Genomic DNA, 24694 nt, shown 5'->3' with positions numbered 1-24694 from the left:
AACAGATCAGTGGAGATTTTGGAATTCTGAGAAAAGTCAAATGAGTGAGCACATTATCCAAATTTTTTTCCCTTTTTTCCTTTGATCTTATTTCAAAACATGTAGGTGTTCAGTGCTTTAAACACCGTTCAGTGCTATACATGCATTCTAAACAACAAAGTTGCCAGGAAAAAGGTTTCATTCTGAGGTTAGAAGCAGGAAGCAATGATGCCTCCTTAAATTTAAACAACTATCTAATCGCTCTCTTAAATTCTGTTCTCTTGAGGCACGGCCTCCTAAACTGAGATTCATAACACACATGAAGGGCAGTAGATTTTGCATGATCCTCCCCCTGTGCCCCAAAACCCAAACTCTAACAAAGAAAAACTTTGAGATTTTCTTCAAACATTTGTTTACCTGACAAGTTTACCAGAACTGTTCTTGACTGTACCACCTATAATCAACTCCTCCTGCCAATGCATGTATTTTCTTGACAGTCCATAGCATCCACCACTCAAAACAAGGGCTACATCAAGAGGCTGGAAAAGTTATAAAGAAGCAAAGAATCAGTTTCCTAACTTTAGACAAACTCATACCCTAATTCAACACCCAGTGTACTATAATAAGAGATATTAAAGACAATCTAGAAGGTCTACAAAAAGAAATGTGTTCAACAAAACAAGTTAAACAAAACAGATGGATTACCTGTTGACCAGACAGCAATTTCTCCAAAGCCTGATGGCATTGATAAAGGGATATATAAAATTTGGGCCCATGACTTCAAATTCTTCACAAAAATCAGCAAAAGTGGCGCTACTTGAAGGAAGGCTTTGCTGCATGGCATGAATGTACAGCAGTAGCTGTAGTCCAGTAGTGGCTATGTCCATCTGAGGCATCAGGTTTGCTGAAATGCCACATCACCACATTGCCACACCCAGCCACTAGCTGACAACTGTACTCTCACTCTGAATACGCATGATTAGACACTGCATCACAGAATGAGGTAAAGTTTGCAGCTGTGGGCTAACAGCATATAACAGGAACAGAAAAATGACATCACTCAAGAATACAAACTACATATTGCTTGGAAGACAATGGTACCAACTTCTCTCCTCTCTGATGTCCCCCCTCGACCCTGGCCTTCCTTGAAAAGATATGCACAAGGACAAGCAAACTTACTTTGGTGGAATTTTTATTAGGAGCTGTGACTGGGCAATCGGGATCAGCAGGATTCAGGCAGGGTCGATCCATATAACCATGACCAACCTCTGCTTTATTCAGCATTTCTTCCCAGCTCTCCACTTGGTAGTTTATTTTCTTTAACTCTTCCAAGAATTCTAAGGGGTCAAAGTTGATCCACTGCAAAGGAGGCTTCCCTCTGCAAGAGGAACCAGGAGAAAATAACACACACAAAAAAGACAAAGTAAGTACTGAAACAAACATACTTTCAAAATTCGTATTTGCACAAATAATTGAGTTATCTTCTGTTACAAGCTAAAACCTTTTCTGGTACAGTTGTTTCGTAAAATGTAAGACATGTTTTAATCAGATTTCTTTATATACTTTTCTTGCAGCCCAGTTGTAATTTTAACAAAAATACTCAGTTCTTACAAAGTTAATGTATAAAATGGAATATTCACAGGTTAAAAATACTTCCATTTACAAGCAAAGCAAAACAAACCATCAAGAACCTAAATAACAATAAAGCAGCCAACTGCTGCTTCAAAGAATTTGGGGGGGAAGGGAGAGGGAAAGAAGAGAGAGGGCTGAGGAAAGAAAGCCTGTCTCATAGTATCAGATTACTTCTTGCTAGTCTAATAATCATCTTGCAAATGTAATCAATCAATATAGCTGATCTTTGTTTATCTATAACAATACTGTGCTCCTTCAAATGCCCTGGCAGCTTGACTATCAACCATCAAGCTTTCCTTCCACCATGGCTGTCACCACTATCACTGTCACATCTCCCACCCCCATTTCTGAATTTGTGATGTTGACAGACTAGAAAGGCTTTTGGCTGCCTTATTCTGTGGTTCAAACCACACTGTATCTGCTTAACCAGGCTTAAGTCATTATTCCAAATCTCCCAACCAGAAAACACAAACCCCCTTATTTCCCCATCTAAAACTGTACACTAAAGGTTAGGAGATGGCCATTGCAAATTGCTTTTACAGAGACATGCAAACCAGGACAGAAACAATAACTCAAATGCTAACTCTTGCATAATTAACAGAAAATGCCTGCACAGATTAACAATTAACTCTTTAAAGGATTCAGAGCACATAATATCACACTTGTAAACTGTGAGAAACCGCCCATAAAAGATACTATATGGTTTCTTTAATGATCTCATAAGCAAAGGATTTGCTCTTTATTCCTTAGGAAGACTTGAGATTTAATCCAAGACATTTTCTTAGGAACAAAATTCCCAGCCAATGAATGTTTTTGTATGTTATGGGGGGGAAAAAAACCAATCAACCAAACAAAAAGGCTAACCAAACCCAAGTTTATTTCAGGGAAGAAAAAAAGAGAGACATAAAATTCTTAAAGCTTGAATTCAGAATTTACATTTTATTTTGCATGCTAGCAGAATGTGAAAAATAACACAGGATTTAAATAGATGCCTACAAATCACCTCCTAGAAACAGGAAAATCTTTGTTCAATAAAAAAAAATCCATGCAATTTTCTGTAGAGACACTAACTTTATCCTTCATTTTTCTGTTAAACCATAATCTGAATAAACAATGGGAATGCAACTGAAAAACCATACACAGTTATATGATTAAAACCAGTCAGACCAAAAAGTTATAAAAAAACATGCTTACAATAGATAGGCAGTTCCTGACTGTAGTTTTGCTCCCTCCCAAAAGCAGTCCAGAGGAGTGATAATTAAGCAAGGATAAAGATATTCTATGATCTGTCAAAATCAGAAAGGGGAAAAACAGTTATACTAGAATATAATCAAATCAGCACAAACTGAATCATGAGAATACACAAATCTTGTAACTAAATGCCTGCTACATGTACCTGATCCATGTAACCTGCTTCTGTGATGAGTTCTCCTGATTTATAACACAGATGTTCCAATTTCCACTGTCTGTAACAAATATAAACAACAAATATTTTTTCTTGTACAATTACTGAAAAGTTATTTTTAAAATGTAACAGATTTAAAATTGCAACTCATATACACAGTTTGGCCTCAAGTAGCAAATCACTGAGAAAGGCAAATATTATTCAGCATAGATATACTACACCTCACAAAAAAAGGCCGTTCTTTTTGTAGTTACAGACTAGACATTTGTTTCAGTTATTCTCACATTCTCTGTAAAACTCATTAAAAATAATGGAGCTGCTTTTGGGTATAGAGGCTAGTCAACACATGCTAAATAAAGGGACAGAAATCCATCTTTGTACAAATGAGTGACTTAAGATACCACTCAGTGACACAAGTGAGAGAGAAGTCAGCTCCAGCTCAGGGTACTAGAATATTCCCAGCTGACCCACACGTGCAGGAGAAAAGAAACCATTAGGATTTCTTGTTTCTTTTTCAGCTATGTTCCTACCTCCACTGCCATAACTTCTATCACCTTAGACAAGGGAGGAGCTGGGTAAAAGATGACTGGAGCCTTGGCACTAGTTCACTGAGGCATCAGCTGGATATGCTGAAAAGATGTGCTGACTTCATGTTTCACAGGCAGCACCCCTAGGCACACCATCATGTAAATAGCAACCCTGGAGGAACCACTTTTCAGGGAGACATCTCACTAGCACCTTTATAAGGTGCACCTTTATTTTTCTGTTGGACAACACACAACTCCCAACCTTCAGTATGTGCACACAGACACTCTGAAGGCCAACTCTATCATGTCTATGTTATTAAACAGCTATTATTCCACTTACTGCCATTTCTCACACATTGCATTCCCCTTTATATCCAAATTGTTGGAAAGACAGTAACCTGTGCGGCTGTTCACAGTCATTCTGCACCTCATGATGGTGTCAGCAAGTGAATTCAACTCTAATATGGAAGGATTTTCAATGTTAGCAATCCATCCATAAGGTCCTATGTTTAAAAGCACAGACATCACTCCTTTACCAAGACAAATGCTGGTTATTGTAGCACTGCTCACAGGGTTACACTCTCAGAATCTCTTCCAACACTTTATTTGTTAAAAGCCAACTTGTCACTATTATCATGCCATGACATCAAGTATCAGAAACCAGTGACATCCAAATCAAAAACACCGTCCTAAGGGGAAGGCTCTGAAGTGCCAACCACTTAAAAATACACGGAGGGAAGCATGCGCCCACTTTTCACCTGTTACAGATGATCAAAAAAACTTTTGCTTTTCCCCTTACCTGTTGTACATATAGACATGTACTCTGCTGGCCTGAAGTGCAGAGTCAAGGTGCTGTCGAAGCGCTTCTGTTGTTAGTACATTAGCACCATCTTCCTGTGGAGTCTGAATCATGAGCTGGGGGTTAAACATGGCTTCTTCTCCAATCTTCTGCCGTGTGTAATTTAACTCCTGACTCACTCGTCCACCAACTGATGGATAAATATCAACAGCTTTGTATTAGTCAGTAACTGCTTATTCTGGATTCACTTGATAAGCAGTCTCCTGTCAGAAAAACTTGACGAAGTGCATGGACTATCCTGTCTCAAATTGATCACAGTATAACTCTAAAACTAATAACAACTTTAGTAATCACTGAAACAAAACCCATATTCTTCATTAAAATAGCATTGTCTCTACTGCACTATACATTGATGTGTAAATTGGAGCCTCAGGCAGTTTTTTCTACATTATAACCATCTCCCATATGTAAAAATTAAAAAATGAAAGAAAAAAGAAAAACCTTTTCCTTGCAGAGCAGACCAAATACTATGTTACAATTTCTTACACTTGTATAAACAGTCTGCTCCAATGGCACACTTCAAGATAAATGGCTTTAATTTACACTCTTCTAAATAATTTGGCAAAGGCAGAAGGAGAATGTTTCTCTTCAATTAAAAAAAGGGATGAGGGAAAGAGTAAGTGAGCACGAGTGCTTCTTTCAGCCTAAATAAAAAAGAAAAAAATACCACGTTCACATAAGGAGATGCAGTTTTGAGTGTAGCAGACAGGACTGTCTATAGTTAATTTACCCCAGTGGTCCAGTACCTGCATAACACACTGTGATATAGATCATTCACACGCAACATCTGTTTTTAAACCCACATGCGCTGAACAGTGTGCTCCATATTAAAACATGGTGGGGGAAAAAAAGAGAAAAAGGCAGAATGAGGCTGCAAAGTCGACGGGCTCTAGAGGGAGCCATATTCAATTTGCCTTGCCAGAAAATATTATGTAAGAATGGAAAATTATCTTCCCTCTTACAAAAAAAGCATTCAGCTAGAGTTCATATACTTTATATAACCTCCCCTGTAGTCTCTCTAGCAAACGCATGTGGGAGGTGGGGTCAATTAATTCATCCCATTAGCTGAGTCAAGACCACATCGAGATGAGGAGGACAAGAATACCACCACCATGATTTCATCCCTTACAATTTATTACCTCTATTGCTCTGCTAAGTCCAAGCTACAAACCTGGTCTAATTTGTTACATCTTTTTCAGTCCTAGTCAGCTTGGCAGTGGCCATCTGAATTACTGCCAAAGTTCAGTTCTGCAACAGTGTGAACAGAAATTAGGCATATACATCTATCTCTTCCTAGGCTGTATCACGGAAGACTGACCTGTAACCAGTTGGCAGTATGGCAGATGACATTCCCAAGGCTGAACAGGGACATACTTTTTCAACCACTTGGGCCTTCAACACACCCGTAACCCCGCTGGGGCTAAAGGGACCACCAAGCAAGAAGCTAGGCCCCTGCATGGATAAAGCTGTCAGAATGAGACCCTCAACAATTAAACCATACAGTCATTCTGGCTCGAAGCATTGCTTAATTTCTAGTTCAAGAATTCTTTGAATAAAAGTTTCCACAACATGCTCAATTTTTTCAGCCTGTCATATATGGCATTACCTCCTTCATACCAAGTAACAGTGACCAGCTCACAGTAAGAAAAAAATCAAAGCACAACTTCCTTACCTATAGTCACTTTATAACTTAACGTTCCTCTTACTACAGTGAGAGAACATACAATCACTGAGACTGCATATGCATGGTAACAAAAAGCTATCATTAATTTGTATCAAGAATTAAATCCTAAAATACTTTCACTCATCAGGCTCATGTTTATGCTCACTGCTGTCTTTCTCCAACAACCAGCACTCTATGATATACTAATAAATTTTACTTCATCTTACAGGAATATGGGGTGAGGGTAAGGGAGCAGAGTTATCCTGACCTGTATGTCTTGGAATCAGAGCCTTCTTTTGCAGTCCTTTACACTGCAAGTGCTTCCAAAGACAAAATGTCTCTCTCCCTCTTTTGTGTCTCAATGCCAGGCAAAAAAATAAAGCCCAGATTTTAAGAGGACTGTGGAGTCTACCACTAACTTCTACTCCTGGTACTATATTCTCTCCCATTCCACCCACACTTTCCTTTGGAATTTTACCATGACTTGAAACAACAAATTGTACTTCATGCAAGACAAAGGGAGGCATTCCCATCTCTGCTGAAAGTGACCAACTGTTTACTATCAACAGAAATTATTCCTTCCTAATCAAGGTCCTGTCAAACCACATTAACTTCACAGAACAGGGCAGATTTAGCTAATCAAAATTGCATCACACAAGTCAGTCATCAGAACAGAAGCTGTTTTTTCCCCCTTTTAACATTCAAAACAGGAATAGCAAAGCCACCCAAGAAGGTGGGCACATGTTCCAGAACATGGCAGATCTTCTCTGCATCCTTCTTAAGGCATTACACCATTTAATTATTTCTTTGATGGGTCCCTTATGTACATTTCTTCAGCCACATAAAGGTAACCAAGGGCAAATGTAGATACTTTATACAATGTAACAAGCACAAAGAAATAAAGATTGAAAAGGAAGACTTCCAAAGTCAGAGTATGTGAAAACATAGGGATAGACCAGAAGGAAGTGGATACATCAGTGGCCTTTCAACATGTCAGAAGAGCAAAAGGGAAGGCAAAAAAAAAATTTTAAAAGTTTCTACCAGTTATGTTTTCATTCATTTTAACTGAAAGTTTGCAAAGATGACTGGAGGCTGCCATACCCAGAGATCTTAAGCCTCCACAATCAGCACAATCAGCTGAATATGCATGTTTTAAAAATCAAGCGCTCTTGTTGCCTTATATTTTTTTCTCCAGATGGTGCAAAAACCTAGGAGAGAAACTGCTAAAAATGTCACTGAAATGTACCTGAAGCCTCTGGCCTCACTGGGCTGAAAATACCCAATACTATGCTCAACACTTGCACACTCTGTTGAAAATAATTCCTTACACTTGAAAGAAAAAAACCCAAAGCATTGTAGCCACTATAGGACAAATCATGTAATGGAAAATATGACCAGTGAACAAAATGCTGGTGTTTTGTGGTTTTCCTTTATGGACTCTGTTTTCTTATATTTGGTGACAACATTTTACACTCAAAATCCTACTGACTTAAATTCTATGTATGCCATACAGTACCAATACTTCCCATTTTATTGCATATCAAAGACAGAACTATTTCATTTTAATATTCTGGTGACAAAATCCATACATCACTGTCCTTTTTCAATATCTCAAAAGCCACTTGACGGCATTCGAGTCCTTTATTACATGATTCCTTATGATTTAGTGCCTAGACAACACAGTTGGTGGCACAAATTCCCACAAGCCAAAGTGCTGACTTAAAATTAACAGATTGGTACATTGTCTCATGGCCAGTAGTAACACAATGCAGCAGTCTGTGCACTATCCTTCCAGCAACGTCATCAGATTCTGGGTGTCTGCCTACTAGAAATTACATACTATGCCATCTATACAATATTGCTAACAAGATAAAAAAAATCACAACCACCTAATAACACCTGTCCTGGCATAATTTCTCACTTAATATACCAGTTTTTAATTCTCAAGAATGTGTTTGAAGGCCAGTGTTCAACACAAGACAGTTTTACTGACAGCATCTTTGTTGCTGAGTATTAGTTCCTGTTAAAACACTTTTTTTTCCAGAGAAGAGGAAAGTCCCTTCCCCCACCCCCATCCCCAGTATCCACAGGCTTCCCTCTCAGCTCTTTGCCAGAACACGTGAGCTTTGCCTTGAGTAAGTCAGCATCCCACACGATGAAACACACTGATGCTCCTCCTGAACTTCCCCACTGACCTGGTCAAGGTATCAAATTCTTTGGTTTTCTGAAGGGCCTGAAGAGAGCAGTAATGGTCAGTATAGACATTGGGTTGCTAAGATCTATGTAAGGACCGCTGTGTCTCCCTCCCCCAAGTGCAAGGAGTGGCTGTCAGGTGGTAACAAGTTTTAGTCACCCTTAACTTGAGGCAGACCTGAACCCATGACCTATAGGGGTCACAGTCCCAGTGCTTCAGTCATCACACATTAAAATGCTTCAGTGCATCTTAGGTGAGAAGCACCCAGAAAAACAAAACTGCTTGCACCTAGTATACATCTGCACAACACTGATGCACCCTCCAATGACATAAGAGTAAAACCATACTTGTTTTCATTGGTGCAATTTCTGACAGATTTCCTACCACTGCCTTACTAACAATTTTGAAGTTACTGGCTCATTCAGCTCATGCGCTCATTTCCAGTGCGAATGTCACTGTCCTACCTACACTTTTCTCACAATTAGCATTCAAAATTTACATGGCATTACATTAACACGCTTGTAAAGAACTCTGGAATCCACCATGGGGAACTGCAGTCCCTTCCACACAGAGTAGTCTCAGGAGTGAATTTGACCTCTGCTACTCGAAGAGATCAATCCTAAATCAAGCACTGAGTGATACCCAAAAATCACTGCTTGTTAATTTACAGTCTGGTTGCTAAAAAGGCATGAAATAATTCTTTTTCAGAGTATTTTACAATGTTCCATTTCAGGTTGCTGGAACTGCATCACATAGTCTGAGGTTTTGGGTTTTTTCAGACATGAACACTACCTCTATTAACCATTCAGAAGTTACCTTGTGCACAACTGTGCACCGAACTTAGTAGAGAGCAAGTTCTCTCTAAAAAAGAACATTTCTGAGAGCCAAACACTTGGGATAAACATGTTTGCTTACCAATGTGGGAGACAGACTTTGGGAAACCAAAGCCAAGATTTCCAGAAATACCTACTGGTTTTGGAGCCTAAATTCTTCCGTCACAAACCTGAGGTGCGTAAACAGAGCAGTTTTCTGGAGAACCTCCCTTCTGAAGACTAGGAGCCTTAAGGTGAGCACTTGTAGGGGGGCAGACACACTTCTGTTTTGTTTGAGCAACACCATCTTTTTCATTACTGTAAATGTGTAGCATTAGTGCAATCCAGCCCAACCTTTTTACAGTGATAAAGCAATAAAATCATACCTCTAATAGTTATGGATACCTCACACAAACAGTGTTTTCACTTCATCCCTCCAAAAGATGCTGATCCTTTTTGATAAATCAGACATGTAGATTAGTACCCCTTAGAACACTTATATTATGGCCTGAGCAATAACCAACGCAGGCAACCTCTGCACGTGTTATCATCACAACAGGAACTGAAGACAAATAGAAAATAAAAACTCTTTGTGACTCAGTAACCATATAAAAACAAAGACTGAGAATAATATCCCAATGTGTTCACATGAGACTCGACCTTTTCCAGCAAACCCAAAAAGCAGCAACGTGCAGAGAAAGACAAGAACAGCCCCGAGTTGCAAGGAGACCAGACAGCCCCTTGCTACGCAATGCGCTCCACCCCGGGCAAGTGCCGATGAAAGCTGCAGGCACCTTGCCTTCTCACCCTTCAGCACCCTCTCCCGGCTGAGATGGGAACCAGGAAGGGTCTTTGTCTTAACACCTCTCTCCCTGGCATCCTACATAGCCTATCTCCCTAGGCTTTGACTGATGTTAAGGGCTTCCTCCTATTCCACTTCCTCATGTCGTCTCTCCTTGTGCTGTTCCCATGTGCATCCCTACATATACAGGTGTTACTCAAAAACTAGAAAATGAAACTACTTTTAGTCCATTACAATAGTATGCAGATAAACCAGCCAGCTACAGCTTTGCTTCCCTGTCCTAATTGCATACTGGGATTAGAAGTGTTCACACCCGCCACACAGCAGAAGACAGTACCTAATGACATCAATGGCAGTTTCCTTTTTTACTGATAAAGGAGCACAGATCTCATGAGAACAAAACACAGCAGCCAATTACTTCTCACACAGGATCGAAACCTCCTATAAAGAAACTGAGACTCAAGAGTTGAAGTTCTCTGGCAGATATGAAGATTGGGTACCCTTGTCTCTTATTGGGCACAGAAAAATAATGACCTTTTGATTTAAAGTTTCCTGTTGCTCTCTATAGAGCTCTGTCTTCGCATTCTTTCGGATGTTTCAGTTTGTCTGTGCTGCTCTTTGTCAGAATATAGTTTCTCTGTACACAGACAACATCAGTTAACATCCTGAAAGAAGAGCTTGGAAGACAGCAGATTCCTCAGAATTATCATTCTCTAGGCCTGACTGGCATAGTACAGGGTAAAACTGTTTGGTGGGAGTTAGTACAAAACACTTTCACTGAAATTTAAGTTTAGTCAGTACAAGAAATGGGACTGGTTGACAGGCCCACTTTTTAAAACTTTTATAATGTTGTCTACTTGTAGAGTCAGAACGGCTATTTGTTTATGGTTGATCTCTGAATTTAGTAACTACTGGCTGTAAGAGATTATCATGTATTACATGTATTCTAACAATGCTAAGGATGGCTCCCATAAACCCATCAGGATTACATTATAAGAAGGTTTTGGCTACTTGCAATGTTTTTTTTTTTCCCGCTCATTTATTTAACTATGTAAAATAAAGACTTCATAGGGAGTGACTGAAACTGAGCTACCAAAAAAAAAAAAAATCTGTTGAGAAATGATGAGCTTACAAGAGCTAGAACACGGTGGTAAGCAATCAGTGTCTTGAAGTGATTACATGGTTGTTCAGTGGACTGTACAAAAGCTCAATGAAAAATTATCATCTTTATCATGTAATTAGACATGATCTATGACAGCACTGGACTACAGGCAGCCAGGAATTCCATGCTGTGTCTACGTTTTCTCACACAGCATTTACTCTGCTGAATACATGTATCTGCGTTTGTACAGCTCACATAGATAGCAGCAGTTGTGTCTGCTCAGGTTAAGACAGCCTGTGACCTACCATCTCTCTTCCCAATGTCCAGGTGGACACTCTACACTTCTCCTTCTCCCCCATTATAATGTCCAACAAAAGGACACCGTCTGTCTAGAATATCATCACATCCTAATGTGAAGAAGATTTAACCATCTTCAATCTCTCTTTAGCACCGCTGACTTCTAGGAAAATCTAGAAGCAGTGTAGCCATCTCAAACATTTCTGTCAGAGTGAGGATTAGGTAACACCAAGTTCTTCTTTTTTTCTTAAAAAAAAAAAAAAAAATAAAAGATAAAAGACTGTGGCCTACAAATGCAAAAAAGTTTCACACATCCCACCCAACCAACAGTGCACTTCAAAAGGCTGCTTTTTATCTCCCAAGCCATCATATGATATGAGTTAAGTTACTCCTCACACATGCTGGGGATGACTCCAGTGTTGCTGTTACAAATTTCATTAATGCTGACACAATTATGAATAGTAAAAATAAAAACACACATCAAAGATGGCTTTTCATTCTGTCACAGTTTGACAAAGTTTAAAGCTGCGACAAGGACACAAAGCTGTCTGCATACTCAGGAAGACAGCTCAACAACAGCTGCCTCTGCTTGTAGTGGGAAACCTTCCCTGTAATTTTAGGAGCGAAAACCTTTTCTTTCTAAAAATCAAATAAAAGCTGATTTTACAGGTATGCATCTGTATTGCCCATAGGGAGAAAAATACTATTCTGATTGGGTAAAATAGATTGCTAAAAAAAAAAAAAAAACCCGACATTTTTTGATGTATTTCTTGCTTGGTACCCCTCTGGGTTGAGAAACTGGAAAAGTGCAGTAAAAAAACCCAACAAACCAAAATGAACTGAACAGTACAAACTGAAAAAAAACCCCAACCATGCAAGCAGCTTTGAAATGTACAGTAATATACATAACTAGGGCATGCAATTCAAACTGTCCAATTAAACACAAAATGCAGTAGCTGCTTACTGAGCAGCGACACATGTCCTTGGTAACAGGATATGGGCTGTTCACCTCTGGGTCACTGGTTCTAATCCAGCCAGGAACAATAGTGACCACAAGTTGTTTACCATCTGACAGCTGTTTGCTAGCTTATGTGAAATGACTTGGTGGTCTCAGTCCATTTCCTAGTGGGCAGGTGTCCATATTATAGAAAACCACCATCACAATGGGCATCCTTGTTGACCATCCCAACAAAGAGACTGAGGAATTAACAGGCATGGAGAGCAAACTATCCTTTCTTCCAAAGACATGGTCCCTTCAGGTCAGAGCTAAGCCACAGCTTTCGGTGGAGAAGCCCAACTACTGAATTTTCTGGCTGAAGTAGCAAAGGAATAAAGGACTCTAGACTGCATTTTCACAGAAATCAAGGAGATGGCCTATAGTCAAGATAGGCAGCTAATATGGACTATTGCAACTCTCCAACAGTTTATGGTCATGTAACAGTTTACACGCGCTGAGGAACAAAACTGAATTTTTATTTTTCTGTAGTTTAAGAAAACATTTCAGCATACTTCATAACAGGCCAAAATCCTCAACTGTACGTGAAAGTGACTAAGCTTCCAGGCGTTCTGCTGAGAAGGGTATGTAAGGGGCTTCAAGGTCTAAATCTAAGGATTTCAAAACAGCTAAATATAATTGTTTTAAGTTACTTTAACTCAAATAAGAGCTTCTGCTGGGTAATACGTTAAAAACAATTTGCTGTGTTGTTCCACAGCAGTCAGCTTTCCTCTAGGCCCAACTTTTCATTTAACCTCTCAGTGCCCTTCCCTCAAATATGTAATTGTTTTCCTGTGTGGTTAAAAGCAGCATTTTTAAGTCTTTTCATCTGTACTCCTGGGATAGCACAAATTTCATCTGTACATGGAGTGGCACAAAATTTGAATTCAATTTTTTTAAAGGAGCAGCAAACAGCAATGAAAAAACTCTTCATCCAGAACCTTTTAGGGGACACCACTTCCCAAATAGTGCTTTTAGGAGACAGCAAAAGTAACATACAGAAAAATGTAAGGAATGAACATGTTATGAAACAGGGTACAGTTTCTTTCAAGTATTCCCTGCCAGCTGCTTGTGTACCATCTGTTGTTGTCTAAGCAGCTTCCTTCTGAATGGCTTTGCACTGAAGCAGAACTGCTCTCACTGTTGGACACAATCAGCTCAGGTCAGCACTCCCCCCAGCACCAAACCTGCTGCCTGTCACAGCTCCCCCACCTCGATATTTCTTACTTGCCACCAGCTCCCAAGACAGTGCTGCATCTGTCAGGAGGCCCATTTTTCATAGTTTGTTTGCTATTCACACAGAGCAGTAAAGAGTGCATTTAATTTTGTGCAGGACGCAATCAGAGATTCCCATCAGACACTCCGAGAGCGTGACCATATGGCCGAGTTTATTCTGAAGCAGAAAGGGCTGGGAAAGAAAAAAGCTAAACAAATGACCAAGCACACCCCACAACACAACCTTTATTTTCTACTATGGCTGCTCTGATCATGCAGGTAATTTCCCTGCACTACCAAGCCCACCAGACTACAATGGTCTGTTCTCCCTCTGGACGAGCCATCCACGAGAAGCTGCAGGCAGGGAAGAGACACGCCCCTGCCGTGGGAATACCGGCACACGGAAGGTTTTAGGAGACGGTGCCGTTAGCCGGTATCTCCCCAAGCCCGCCCGGAGCCGCCGCCGGGCGCTCTCCACCAGCGCCCCCGGCCCCGCAACGAAGGGAAGCCCATCCTTCCCTCCCTCCCTTCCCTTCCTCCCCGCCTCGGCTCGGCCGCCGCGGTGCCGGGCGCCGCGGGCCGGTCCCTCCGCCGGGCCCCGAGGAAGGGCACGTAACGGCGCCGCGCCGAGACGCTGCCAACGCCGCTCCTTCCCGTCTGTGCAGGGAAACACACATCGCTGGGAGCCACTTTCATGATTTTGTTGCGAGCGGGATTAGCTGGATTAGGGGCTGATTCATAAGGACCCCCTGCGGCTGTGAGGAAGTTTCATCACAAGGTCAGTGTGGTGTGAACTATATTCTGTCAACACCACCACTCCTTATAGCAGACTACAAAAAATACAAAAGGGGGGGGAAAAATTGCAAGTGAAATATATGAATGAAGAGTTTACAGCAACAAAGAGATTTACAGATTTCCCCATCAGCTGCTTAAAAAGATGTGTGCCCTTCAACGCTGTGCTCCTTTAAAACAAGAAAACCGTATTAGTCATCTTTAATTTATAAAGAATTTAGTGGTTTAGGAGGTGGGAGGAACCTGGGGAATAAGTGTAGCGACCCACACACAAAACCACAGAGGAACTTTGGCACTTAGTCTAAAACCAGTCATGCAGCTCGAAGATTGTTGCACTGTTGAGATTTTATTACATATAATGCTGTCACCTTCAAGACTATTTAATTCCTAGCCCCCTAAGTGCAATAAGTAACAGAGACATTAAAAAAGAAAAAAAGTGGGTTGTAATGCAAAAAGAAGGTGAATTAAAGTTTTTTTGTTTGTTTTTGATCCTTAAAGCATAATTACCAACCTCATATTTCCCTCCAGCCCCAAGATTCCCCTCACCCCATCATGACATCGCTCAAAGACAGCAACACTTCTGTAGCCAGCATGATGCAAAGTAAAATCTATAGTGAAAGAGGGGGACTTTTGTTTTGTGTGTGTGTGCGTGTAGTTTTGGGGGGGGGTGTTCTGGGGTTTTTTTGTTTTTTAAGATCAGTCCCTCTTGCACAGGACCAGGCTGTTCAATCAAAGCCTTATCTGTTATATTTCTGTCTGTCTTTCTCTTCTGTTTAGCGCATTCACCAACAAGAGAAAAGGGGGTAAAGCAATGGAGGCTTTGACCTGCAGCTGTAACACAATACTTTCGCACAGCCCTGTCGACCCCTGACATAAATTTTACACCGCAGCTGGCATTTACACACTTAACATTACCATATGTATAGCCTACTCTGTGCTAATTATGCTAATCACCTGTCTAACTCTCTGCTGCGAAAAATGGTTGTATTTAGCAGTCCACTGCCTACCAATACAGCTTACTGTGTGGCTGAAATGTACATTCAGACGGCTCTGAATGGCAAGATTTTTCCACGTTGCTGGCTTCATTCAGACCACAGAAAAATTTATTCAAGTCAACTGGTTTCGGTCCGCAACAAAAAAGTTACGAGAAAAAAGTGAGTGTGTTCCTGCCCTAACATTCTAAGTCTGCTTGCAAGCAAAATGATAAATCAATTGGTGTGGGAAACAAAAAGGGAGAAAGATTTCTTTTGCAAGCCATGTGAAACTGTAGCCTATTTAAAAAAAAAAAAAAAAAAAAAAGGAGAAAAAAAAAAAGAAAAAAAAGAATAAATAAGGTCATCTATTTCCCCAAATCTCTAGAAAGAGCAGTTAATAGATGTTTACACCTGATCACAATTCTCTAAAGTTGATAGCTTTTATCTACAGTTGGAAGTCATTCTAAACATGTTTTAGTTTTGTTTCTTGATCTTAATAATCTGCACCAGAGTATCATATTTTCTATTATCTACCACTTAAATAGCATCAGCTTTTAAACAGCATGGGCTTCTTTCCTGAGTATGGGGAACCCTTCAAGAAGTCAGTGGAGTAAGACTGGTGTAGATGAAATCAGAATCAGGCCCATGTAGAGAGGCAAATAAGATAAATGCACAGGAAATACTCACCAGGAAAAGTGGTGCAAGAAAGTATCTTCTTTAAGTATAATTTTTTTACCATTACAGAAAAGTAACTCAGGAAGAAAAATTTGAAGTTGTAATGGATAGGAGGGGGTTTAATGTTATCATAGTGTCAGCAGGAAGGGAGGGAGAGGTTTAAATGAGTTCCTAAAGCTTATTTTTCTTCTGGGTATCTCACTGAGGAGATTACACTTGGATTACGTTCCTATAGCTATTTAAATACAGTTTATCACACACAAATAAATTCCTGTAACCCCTTTCCCCTCTTCACACACCCAAGGAAGCTATGGCAATTCAGAGATTTGTCAGATAACCCAAACGTAAATCTGATTACTGCCTCATCCTTGGTAGTTTCCTTTCAGGTTAGATTTGTGGAATCTCCTCTCAACTAGTTTTAAAAGTTATGAAATGACATGTTCATATACAAAATGAAAAAATGTGCACATAAACCTCCTATATCCACTACCACATCTGAAGAAGATAAGCACACTGGAAGGTAAGTCATTGTTAATATACAGCAAAAGGTACTTAATTAAAAACAAGAACAGCTCAACAGTGTTTATACTCGGAAGGTGCTGTAACATACCCAGTCTTTCCATTACACAGCATGAGGTCAAGAATAACCCTATGCCTCTGCCTTCCCTACTTCCCATCCTTTGTCCACTCTGTTTCCATGTGCACGAGACTGCTGTTCACAATAAGGTAAAGTAACAGGTTTTGTCTGTCAGCAATGGCCTTTACTTTAATATTTTACTTATTACATGCCTGTTTGACTAAATTAAGCAGCCTCAGCCAGGACACATCTTGCTTTCTAGCATCTCAATTTCAGTTATTATTATCTGCCAGTCCAAAGCACTGATTTATCTGTGTTCTTTCAGCTCCAAAATACCGGTTGTGCAGCCAAAAACACAAATAACACTACAACTACTGTGCTTATTTCAGAGCATGTGGATTTTTTCCTTTTCTTCTATTTTTTTTTTTTTTTTAAACTAGGAGATGGACCACCCTGCTCTCATGGCACAGAACACTATTTACATTGCAATACTTGACTGTGTAATACATCTGGCATTTTTGGGCAGGATTCCTGAGCTAGGGGCCAGAAGCCCTTAAGCAATGATTTAAGGGGGGGAAAAAAAATCATATAACTTAACAGTGCTCATTTCTAGTTTGCTGCACTTAGTTTTTGGTTACTGACCGAAAAGCAGAAATGCATCGGACTGGTAAACAAGAGAAGGCTGTTTCTTTTAATTTATCTCACTGTTAGTAAATGAAGACTGTATCACAGTTTAAGGGCTCAGTTCCAGCTTCAGGTACATGGGTGTACAACACTGCACATGTGCCCTAAAAACATCAGCTTTTTCTTGCACATGAGCATAACACAGATGTTTCACATATACAATGATTACTTGTATATTTGAAGCTGGAATTAAGTTCAGTACAATTCTCTAAAGGAGCAGCACCTTTTCAGAAAGAGTCAAGTTATGGCTCTGCTCATTCCCTTACCTCTTATATACTTTGCTTAAGCACTGAAACAACTAAGTTTTCCAAAACCAAGCAGAAGTTAAAGCCAAGACATTCATTCTAAAAACCAAAATTAAAATTCTCCATACATCAAAACATCTATATGGTCAGCAGTTTCCATAAAGGGCTTTTTACCTCGTGAAACTACTACTTCTGACAAATTCCGGATGTTTATAGCAATGGAGGTGATAATGAATGAAAATAACAGAGAAAAAAACAGCGAGTAGACTGTATTTACAGATATTCAACTAAGTTTACAAAGCAAAAAAGGAATTAACAAAAATAGATTTTATTTTTAAATTCTGAATTCATCGTTACTTCTTGCAACTTCACTCCATCTATTTCTAGTGCAATGTACAATGAAAAATTACTCTCCAAGTCAAAGTCACTCAATTAACAGCAAGGACGAACACAGCTTATCATATCTGGTTTTCATCAGTCACATTTAGCACACTGTAAGTGGATAATAAAATAACACAGATCGTGCAAAACAGGAGCAAAACATTTTCCTGTTCTCCTTCATTCATGGGCACAAAAATAAAGTGGCCATTATAAGATAGCGTGCAGAAATCATAGTTCAAAGCGCTGAGTTTTCTGTCACAAGGCACCATCTTGGGAATCTGTTGCTCCGGTAGAGCACTAACAGTAGAAACCACACAGTTTCTGTAAGTGATAATGAAAATTGTGTATCTTTATCTTTCTGAACTCTGATAGCGGCCTACACTTTTTATTGTAGAACTGTCAGTTAGCCCTTAAGCTAACTTCACCTTCAGGTTTTCCCAGGTAGAGTAACTCACAAACACAAATGGGGGAAGACCTCCTGCATAATACAAGGCAGGAGAAATTAGAGAATTAAAAGAACAAAAGGCGTACTGAAGATAAATAAGGATGATTGAGAAAATATATATCACTGTACAGTAGACACAAAGAGAATTAAATTCCTGGTAACCTTCTGCACTCCTGCTTCTGCTGAACTCCAAAAAGAGCACCTAGAACCGTGTATATCCACACCATCACCTGTAGACAGAAAAAGCACTGTGCAAAGGCTGGAAAACTGAATTTTACTCTATATACAGGAGAAAATGCCTGACAAGGAACAGCCCTACAATGTCTATAATCAAAATGCTCTTTTAACCAATCAGAATATTCTTAAAAAGTTAACTGTAGGGCAGAAAACTTTATAAGCACGGTTTTACCTGAGTGCTCACAGGTTGAAGCACGTAATTCACTCTTAAATTAAAAGGATTGCGCATAGAAGTCCATGAGTGTCAAAATGAGAACAGGTTCCATTAGACACAAAAAGGAAAGCAGTTGCAGACACATTAAAACTAGCATCCTAGTGGACACAGCTCCAACAGGTCATAGGGAGGTCAGCTTTGAAGAAGAAATCCAAATGAAATATAAACATGGCATCGTGGAAACCAGACAACTCTCTCATAGCTTTGTCCAGCCAGCACTAATCTAAGCATCAGCTGTGGTGCATAATCTAAACAAAGGGATCAGTTGGTTCATACATCTGGAAGCTGTCATATTTTGGAGCCTCCTAACAGTTATGTGTAACTGAAACATCCACTTGCATGCAACTTTAAATTTGTTGAGGAGTCAAGAACTGTTACATGCATATGCTATGTAGTGTTACTACTTTCTGGGGAACCCCCACAAATACTCTTTAATAACAGGGCTTGGACCTTCTCTTCCCACAGAAAAAAATAAATCATGAAAATGGATGGAGTCAGGGTGAGGAGCTAGAGTTTTCCTTAATGCATCCTCTGTTGAAAGCAAGTTTGAGTACCCACGGAATTTTGAGTTCATTCTTGTCTGAACCAAGTGTCTTCTGAGGAATAAGGAGAAAGGAAGGCCCGTTCTCCACAAAAAAAATTACAGTCCATTTAGCAGGTAACAGGAGTTGGTAGTAGACTTCACACCACTCACTACCACTTCCACATAGCACAACTTCAGGGGCATCCAGCCCTACAGCTGAGCTAGATCTTCTGCCTACCTACACTCCTCCTGCTCAGCAGCAGTGTCATGGAGACAAACAATAAAGCAATGTTGCTTTCAACTGTTCTGTTTGACTCCAGGATTTCTGTACCAGAACCTCCAAGCTCTCCAGAACTACAGAAATGCCTTCACACCCTGTTCATAAGCAACAAAATCTCCACAATGCAAGATGACACTCAAAGCTCAGAAGAGGAAAAGGGGAATGGTTCAGCCAAGGCACTGCCCTATTCAAATACACATTTCAACAGAGAAGGAAACAGACCCTTCCAAACAAGGATCTGTAGGGCACATTCTGGCACAGACACTGGTGACAGTGTGTTAAGTTTGGAAATAATAAGATTAATTTTCTGCAGCCTTGAGTAAATTAAATGCCTCTACAGTCTGAAAGGCAGAAGGAACCACGCAACCATGCACTTACAGCTTAGGGGCGTGCCAGTTCTACAGGAGGAGATCCTCCTCTTGCCCTTCCCAGAAGAGGCAGGGTGGGGCACGCTGTTAGTCTGCTGCTGCTTTGTACATGGGTAAAGGCCTGGCTACGCTACAGTCATTCCAAGTTCTGTCACCACATTTGGTGAGTTCAGGATTTCACCCTTCACCTTCCTAATATCCAAAGAATGGTCACATGTAATACCTTCATTATAACTCTTAAGAGATGAAAGAGGAATTTTAAACACTGAAGCTGGTTTGGGGTTTTTTTGAAGTATGAGCTTTTCAGCAAGGACCAACACTGATCATCATGTGGAAACACCACTGCTACTTTCCCATTGGAGAAACGACATAATAAATAATCAATTCAAATAAAACAGACTTGGAAATTTTCCAGATAAACACCTTTCAATACGCACTGAGGGACACAAAACAGTGCAAGACAGCATTCAGAGATAAGTAAGCTCTTATGTCACCCGATCCATATGAAACTAATGGATTTGGTGATGTGATCAGAGACGACCTCCCAGACTGCCACACAGCCTACCAACACGCCAGCTCAGATTCAGCAGCAGAGTAACTTCGGCTCTTCTGCCATCTACACTGTGCTGATGTGGTGATGCAGGTGCAAGCACATCTGAACAGTACTACTCCGCTGCTGTGCAGAAATGTGCGTGCTTGTGGGAGAATGGAATTATACCTGACTGGGTCAATTCCTGTTAACTATATTCAAACCAAACAAGTTACTCCAGCCCACTCACATAAATTTGTCTCCTTGAAACAACAAATTCACAAAGACCCATTCCTTTACGTTTTTGTTTCTCCAAAGAATACTAGTACAAAGTTAACTGAGGCCTTGGGCAGAACTTAAGAATAACTTTCCTCTCCACCTGCATTTGATCTTGCTGGGTTAAGCAAACTGAGAATCTATGGAAATAACACTGGTTCCTGCATCACTCCCAGGCTTTCCTCATTTGCACTTCATTCTTACGTTGCACAGGTAGATTAACGTATTTTAAGATGGGCCAGCCATAAATACTACAGTAGCATCAATTGATTTCTGCTCCTTCAGTGTGAAAAGAAACAACACTGCACATAGCTCAAATCCTCACTTAGAAAGTTTCTGCTGTGCACACTTGGTCCTAATTCACATACAATCAGAACACTTGTTCTAAGTGTTCTAACACTTTGTTCCAAGTACCAAAGCTGAACTACATGGCTACCGAGGCATTTTGTTTTCTCTGCAGGATGTCCTATCCCTACCTGTATCACCCACCCTCTTCCTTCAAACTGACTTACAGAAGGGGCTCTGCATGTTAGAGCTTGATTAGCTTTGTGAAGAGGGCTACTCAAAGAGGGAAAGGTTTGACTGAGCTGCAGCTAGTGCAAAAAGTAAGAACGGAAGGAAAGAACACCATGACCTTCAATCTCTTAAAGAAAAGTAATGAAGAAAGTAAGGGGGAAAAATCCCAAGACAATGATGACATGAAATTACTTATCAAAGAACAAGACCAGATCATCTCTCCCCTTATGAGCTGCTCCAGTTAATGCCACTGAAGGCACTGCAGTAGCCAAATTTCAACCTCCACCTAACAGAACCTTCTCAGGAGCCACAAAACTACCTTCTTTCAGAAGCAGAGGCTGTGAATTTATATGTGTGGCTGCTGTTCACACACAGGGTCTTAGAGTGCCTATTACAATGGTGGCAAAAAACATAACCAGTTACGGGCATGATTTCTTTTCCATCCAGAGTACTTTCTAGTTATGAATGGATGTTTCTAAAAGCACATTTGTGCCCAACAATATTCAGTCACAGAGGAAATCAATGCAAAGCCCTTTTTGTTCTCCCAAGGGCGTACAATGTGTAAAGATGCTAAACAGCCTCCACCAACTCCAGTATGCATGGACACCCACATATAGATGTTCAACTAAAGATGAATGGCTGTGGATAACAGAACTGCCATTAAATTTGTTTGCGCAAGAAAACTAAAACAAGCATCCTCCAGTAGCAAGGCACGCACACAGGGATGACAGGCCTGCTCGTGGGCTGAGGTGAAACAGGTATGTATCTCCATCAAAAACAACAGAGACAGGAGCATGGATTGGGAGCATACTGTGGGGCACAGTAATAACTGAAGTCCTCTGAACACCAGCCAGAGGATTGTGTTTTAAAAAAGAAAAAAAAAAAAATTAGAAAAGCTACTCTAGAACACTTAGTGCCAAGAAACAAGCTGAGAAGAGAGCCATTTTGGTACGAGGAGGCTCAGAGAAGACCAAGAGTGCTGGCACAAATTCTGAAGGAGGAAGACTACTACAGGAAAACTGAAAGAATGATGTTTTGGCGATCTGTTTTTCTTTTTCTCTCTTTGAAAGTTTGCCTACCAGGTGGTTTTCTAAACTTCTTATATAAATATTTCAGCCATAATAGCTTCAGGCCCAGACTACTAATCATTTACCTTGGAATGTGCATGGTCTTAAAAACTCATTCAAACTTCACTTCACTATTTTTAATTAATTGTGTTATGGTTTTAAAAGCAACCATTTACTTCCAGCTAACTTCAGTGCTATATTATGTTCCATGCTCCACAGTATTCAGAAATACACCGTACAATATCAGTCTCTTTATGTAAATACTGTCAATTTATTCAGCAGTAGTAACTGTAAAAAGCTTCAGTAGCAGACCAAAACTGTTACTTGAAATATTTTTCAAGTAATCTACTGTATTTGGTCAACCTTGACCAGTTCATTCAAACTTTTGGTAAATGAAAGGTAAAGGCAAAACAAGACAACTATTTTAATAAAGGGGACAATTCAGCCACTGCTTCTACTAAAAGAAACCTTGATCTAAAGGGCCCCTCAATATAATAAACTCCATGGAGTGTACTTTAAACCTGTTGGGACGAGGTGCATATAAGCGCAGAAAACTGAATTGGGTCACTGCCTTCCACTTCTGTATAGGAAGAACAGCATTTTCCATACTATCTCTTTCTATACCATCTCAAATCCTCACTCTGTCCTTCTGTCTGTAGTTTAGCAACAGAAATACGCAATTGCCATTTGTTAGGTTTATCTGTATAACACCCTGGTTCATGAGCAGAACATTTTTATAGAGCGTCTACCAAGAAAGCACATTTTAGCAAGCTCTTTTGTGTAGATGGTCACATAGCGCTAGAATGGGAAGACTAGAAGTTAATTTAAATTACATCAAGAATATTTTATTTCATCTTAATCAGCTACCCTTTTTTTGCCACCTAAAAATGCAAGGGTTTCTAAATGAAGAGTTTTAATACATTTTTTTACATTTAATTCTAACATGAAAACTAAACTCAACAGATGTGAAATTACACAGATCAACTCTGTACAACCAACTGCATTATGAATTCATATTGGCCATAAAAACCTCAGAGATCAATTTCAACTAGATTTTATATGAGGGACTTTCCTCTCTCCCTCCTCCATGAAGCAATATTGACATAAGAATAGTCAGTGCAGCAACTGAACTAGGTGGCTACTTTGTAAATCGCGTTTTTTGCTCGAGAATTGCATTTTTACTGCTGAGCCAGTCATACAGGCATCCTCATCAAGTAGTTTCTTGGTATTACATAGTTACAAAAAGCAGGTGGCATTAATGAGATGGGATCATCCTTCCAAGTAAGTGAACCCCAGTAATATCAGGACAATAAACCTCCCTGAAGCCTGCTGGGTGGAACTGCAATCACATATTGTTTATCAAACACTTACCAAAAAACAGAGACAAAACGCATATGACCAAAAATTGACAAAAGAACCTTTGCCACAACAACCTCACAAGGACTTAAAAAAAAAAGTGGAGGAAAAAAATGGATGTTCACAATCGTTTGCATTAGTATTTAAGGTACCCAGGACCTAGCAACCAGTGCAGACTCTGAATGCACATCTCTGCCTATGGACGGGATCCTGCACTGCCCACTCTGTTTCTCAGGGTTGTTGGCAGCAGACCTCATCATATGCTGGGCTCCTGGACTACACGGACAAAAAAAAAAAAAGTTCGGTCAGTAACACATTATTTTCCAAAACAGAAAAACCAATACTCGCTAAATAACCTGTGAACCTCATCCTGACCCCAATATGGCTGTCATCTGCAAGGACAGAATCTGGTCCTATATGCTCCAATTCATTCATAGGGTGGGACAGACCACCTTTATAACAGCTGCTAACTTTGTTTGCACTCAGCACTAGCTTTTCCACACACACACATACAGAGAGCTTATTTAGTAATGATTATTTATGCAGCCTTCCATATTAACTTTTATAAGCCAAATTCTGCTGCAAGCGACTTTGACATAAACCCAGAGTAACTACAGCAGTCAAGGAACTCTGTTTTCACGTCAACCCAGCTAGGAGGGGAACGTGATGCTAAGTCAACAATATTTTCCCTCAGAGAAAAAAAAACACCAAAAAGCCAAATCCAAAAACCCCGGCAGCCTGGAGCCGTGCCTCTCAGAGCGAAGCAACTCGCCCCGGCTGGCCACCCCACTCCCCCAGAGACACACGGGGCCTGCGAGGGGGGCGCTGGCGATACCACTCTGCCCAGCTCACCCCACCCCCCCGGTGTTTTTCTCCGGAGTGGGGGGTGTCTGTTTCGAAAGGCAGTCCGCGAAGCCCCGGCTCCCCGGTACCGCTCCTCTCCAAGCCTGCTTTCTACGCCGGCGCCTTCGGGCTGGGCCTGGAGGAAGCGTCCCCCAGCCCCGGGCACTGCCCGCGGCCACCCCGCTACCGCCGGCCAGGGCCGCCTAGGCCCCGCTTTGCCTCTGCAGCCTT

At 40.5% G+C, this 24694-nt stretch overlaps 1 protein-coding gene across 4 annotated transcripts in view; it reads right to left on the bottom strand.

Annotated features, from left to right (window-relative positions):
* Positions 1–24694, bottom strand: part of PTCH1 (patched 1) — a 74239-nt gene that overhangs the window by 40309 nt on the left and 9236 nt on the right. For all 4 annotated transcript variants that reach the window (XR_012626960.1, XM_074855043.1, XM_074855042.1 and 1 more), the window contains 5 exons: positions 4343–4532; positions 3008–3077; positions 2806–2897; positions 1159–1357; positions 397–518 (listed from right to left, as the gene is read on the bottom strand). Coding sequence is in view for 3 of the 4 variants with exons in the window: in XM_074855043.1 (XP_074711144.1) it covers positions 397–518; positions 1159–1357; positions 2806–2897; positions 3008–3077; positions 4343–4532 (673 nt within the window). In the remaining variant the exon portion in view is untranslated. The remainder of the gene's footprint in view (positions 1–396; positions 519–1158; positions 1358–2805; positions 2898–3007; positions 3078–4342; positions 4533–24694) is intronic.

The sequence above is a fragment of the Strix uralensis genome, chromosome Z (genome assembly GCF_047716275.1).
Source record: "Strix uralensis isolate ZFMK-TIS-50842 chromosome Z, bStrUra1, whole genome shotgun sequence".
Lineage (NCBI taxonomy): Eukaryota > Metazoa > Chordata > Aves > Strigiformes > Strigidae > Strix > Strix uralensis.
This window is presented reverse-complemented; position numbering and strand designations above follow the sequence as displayed.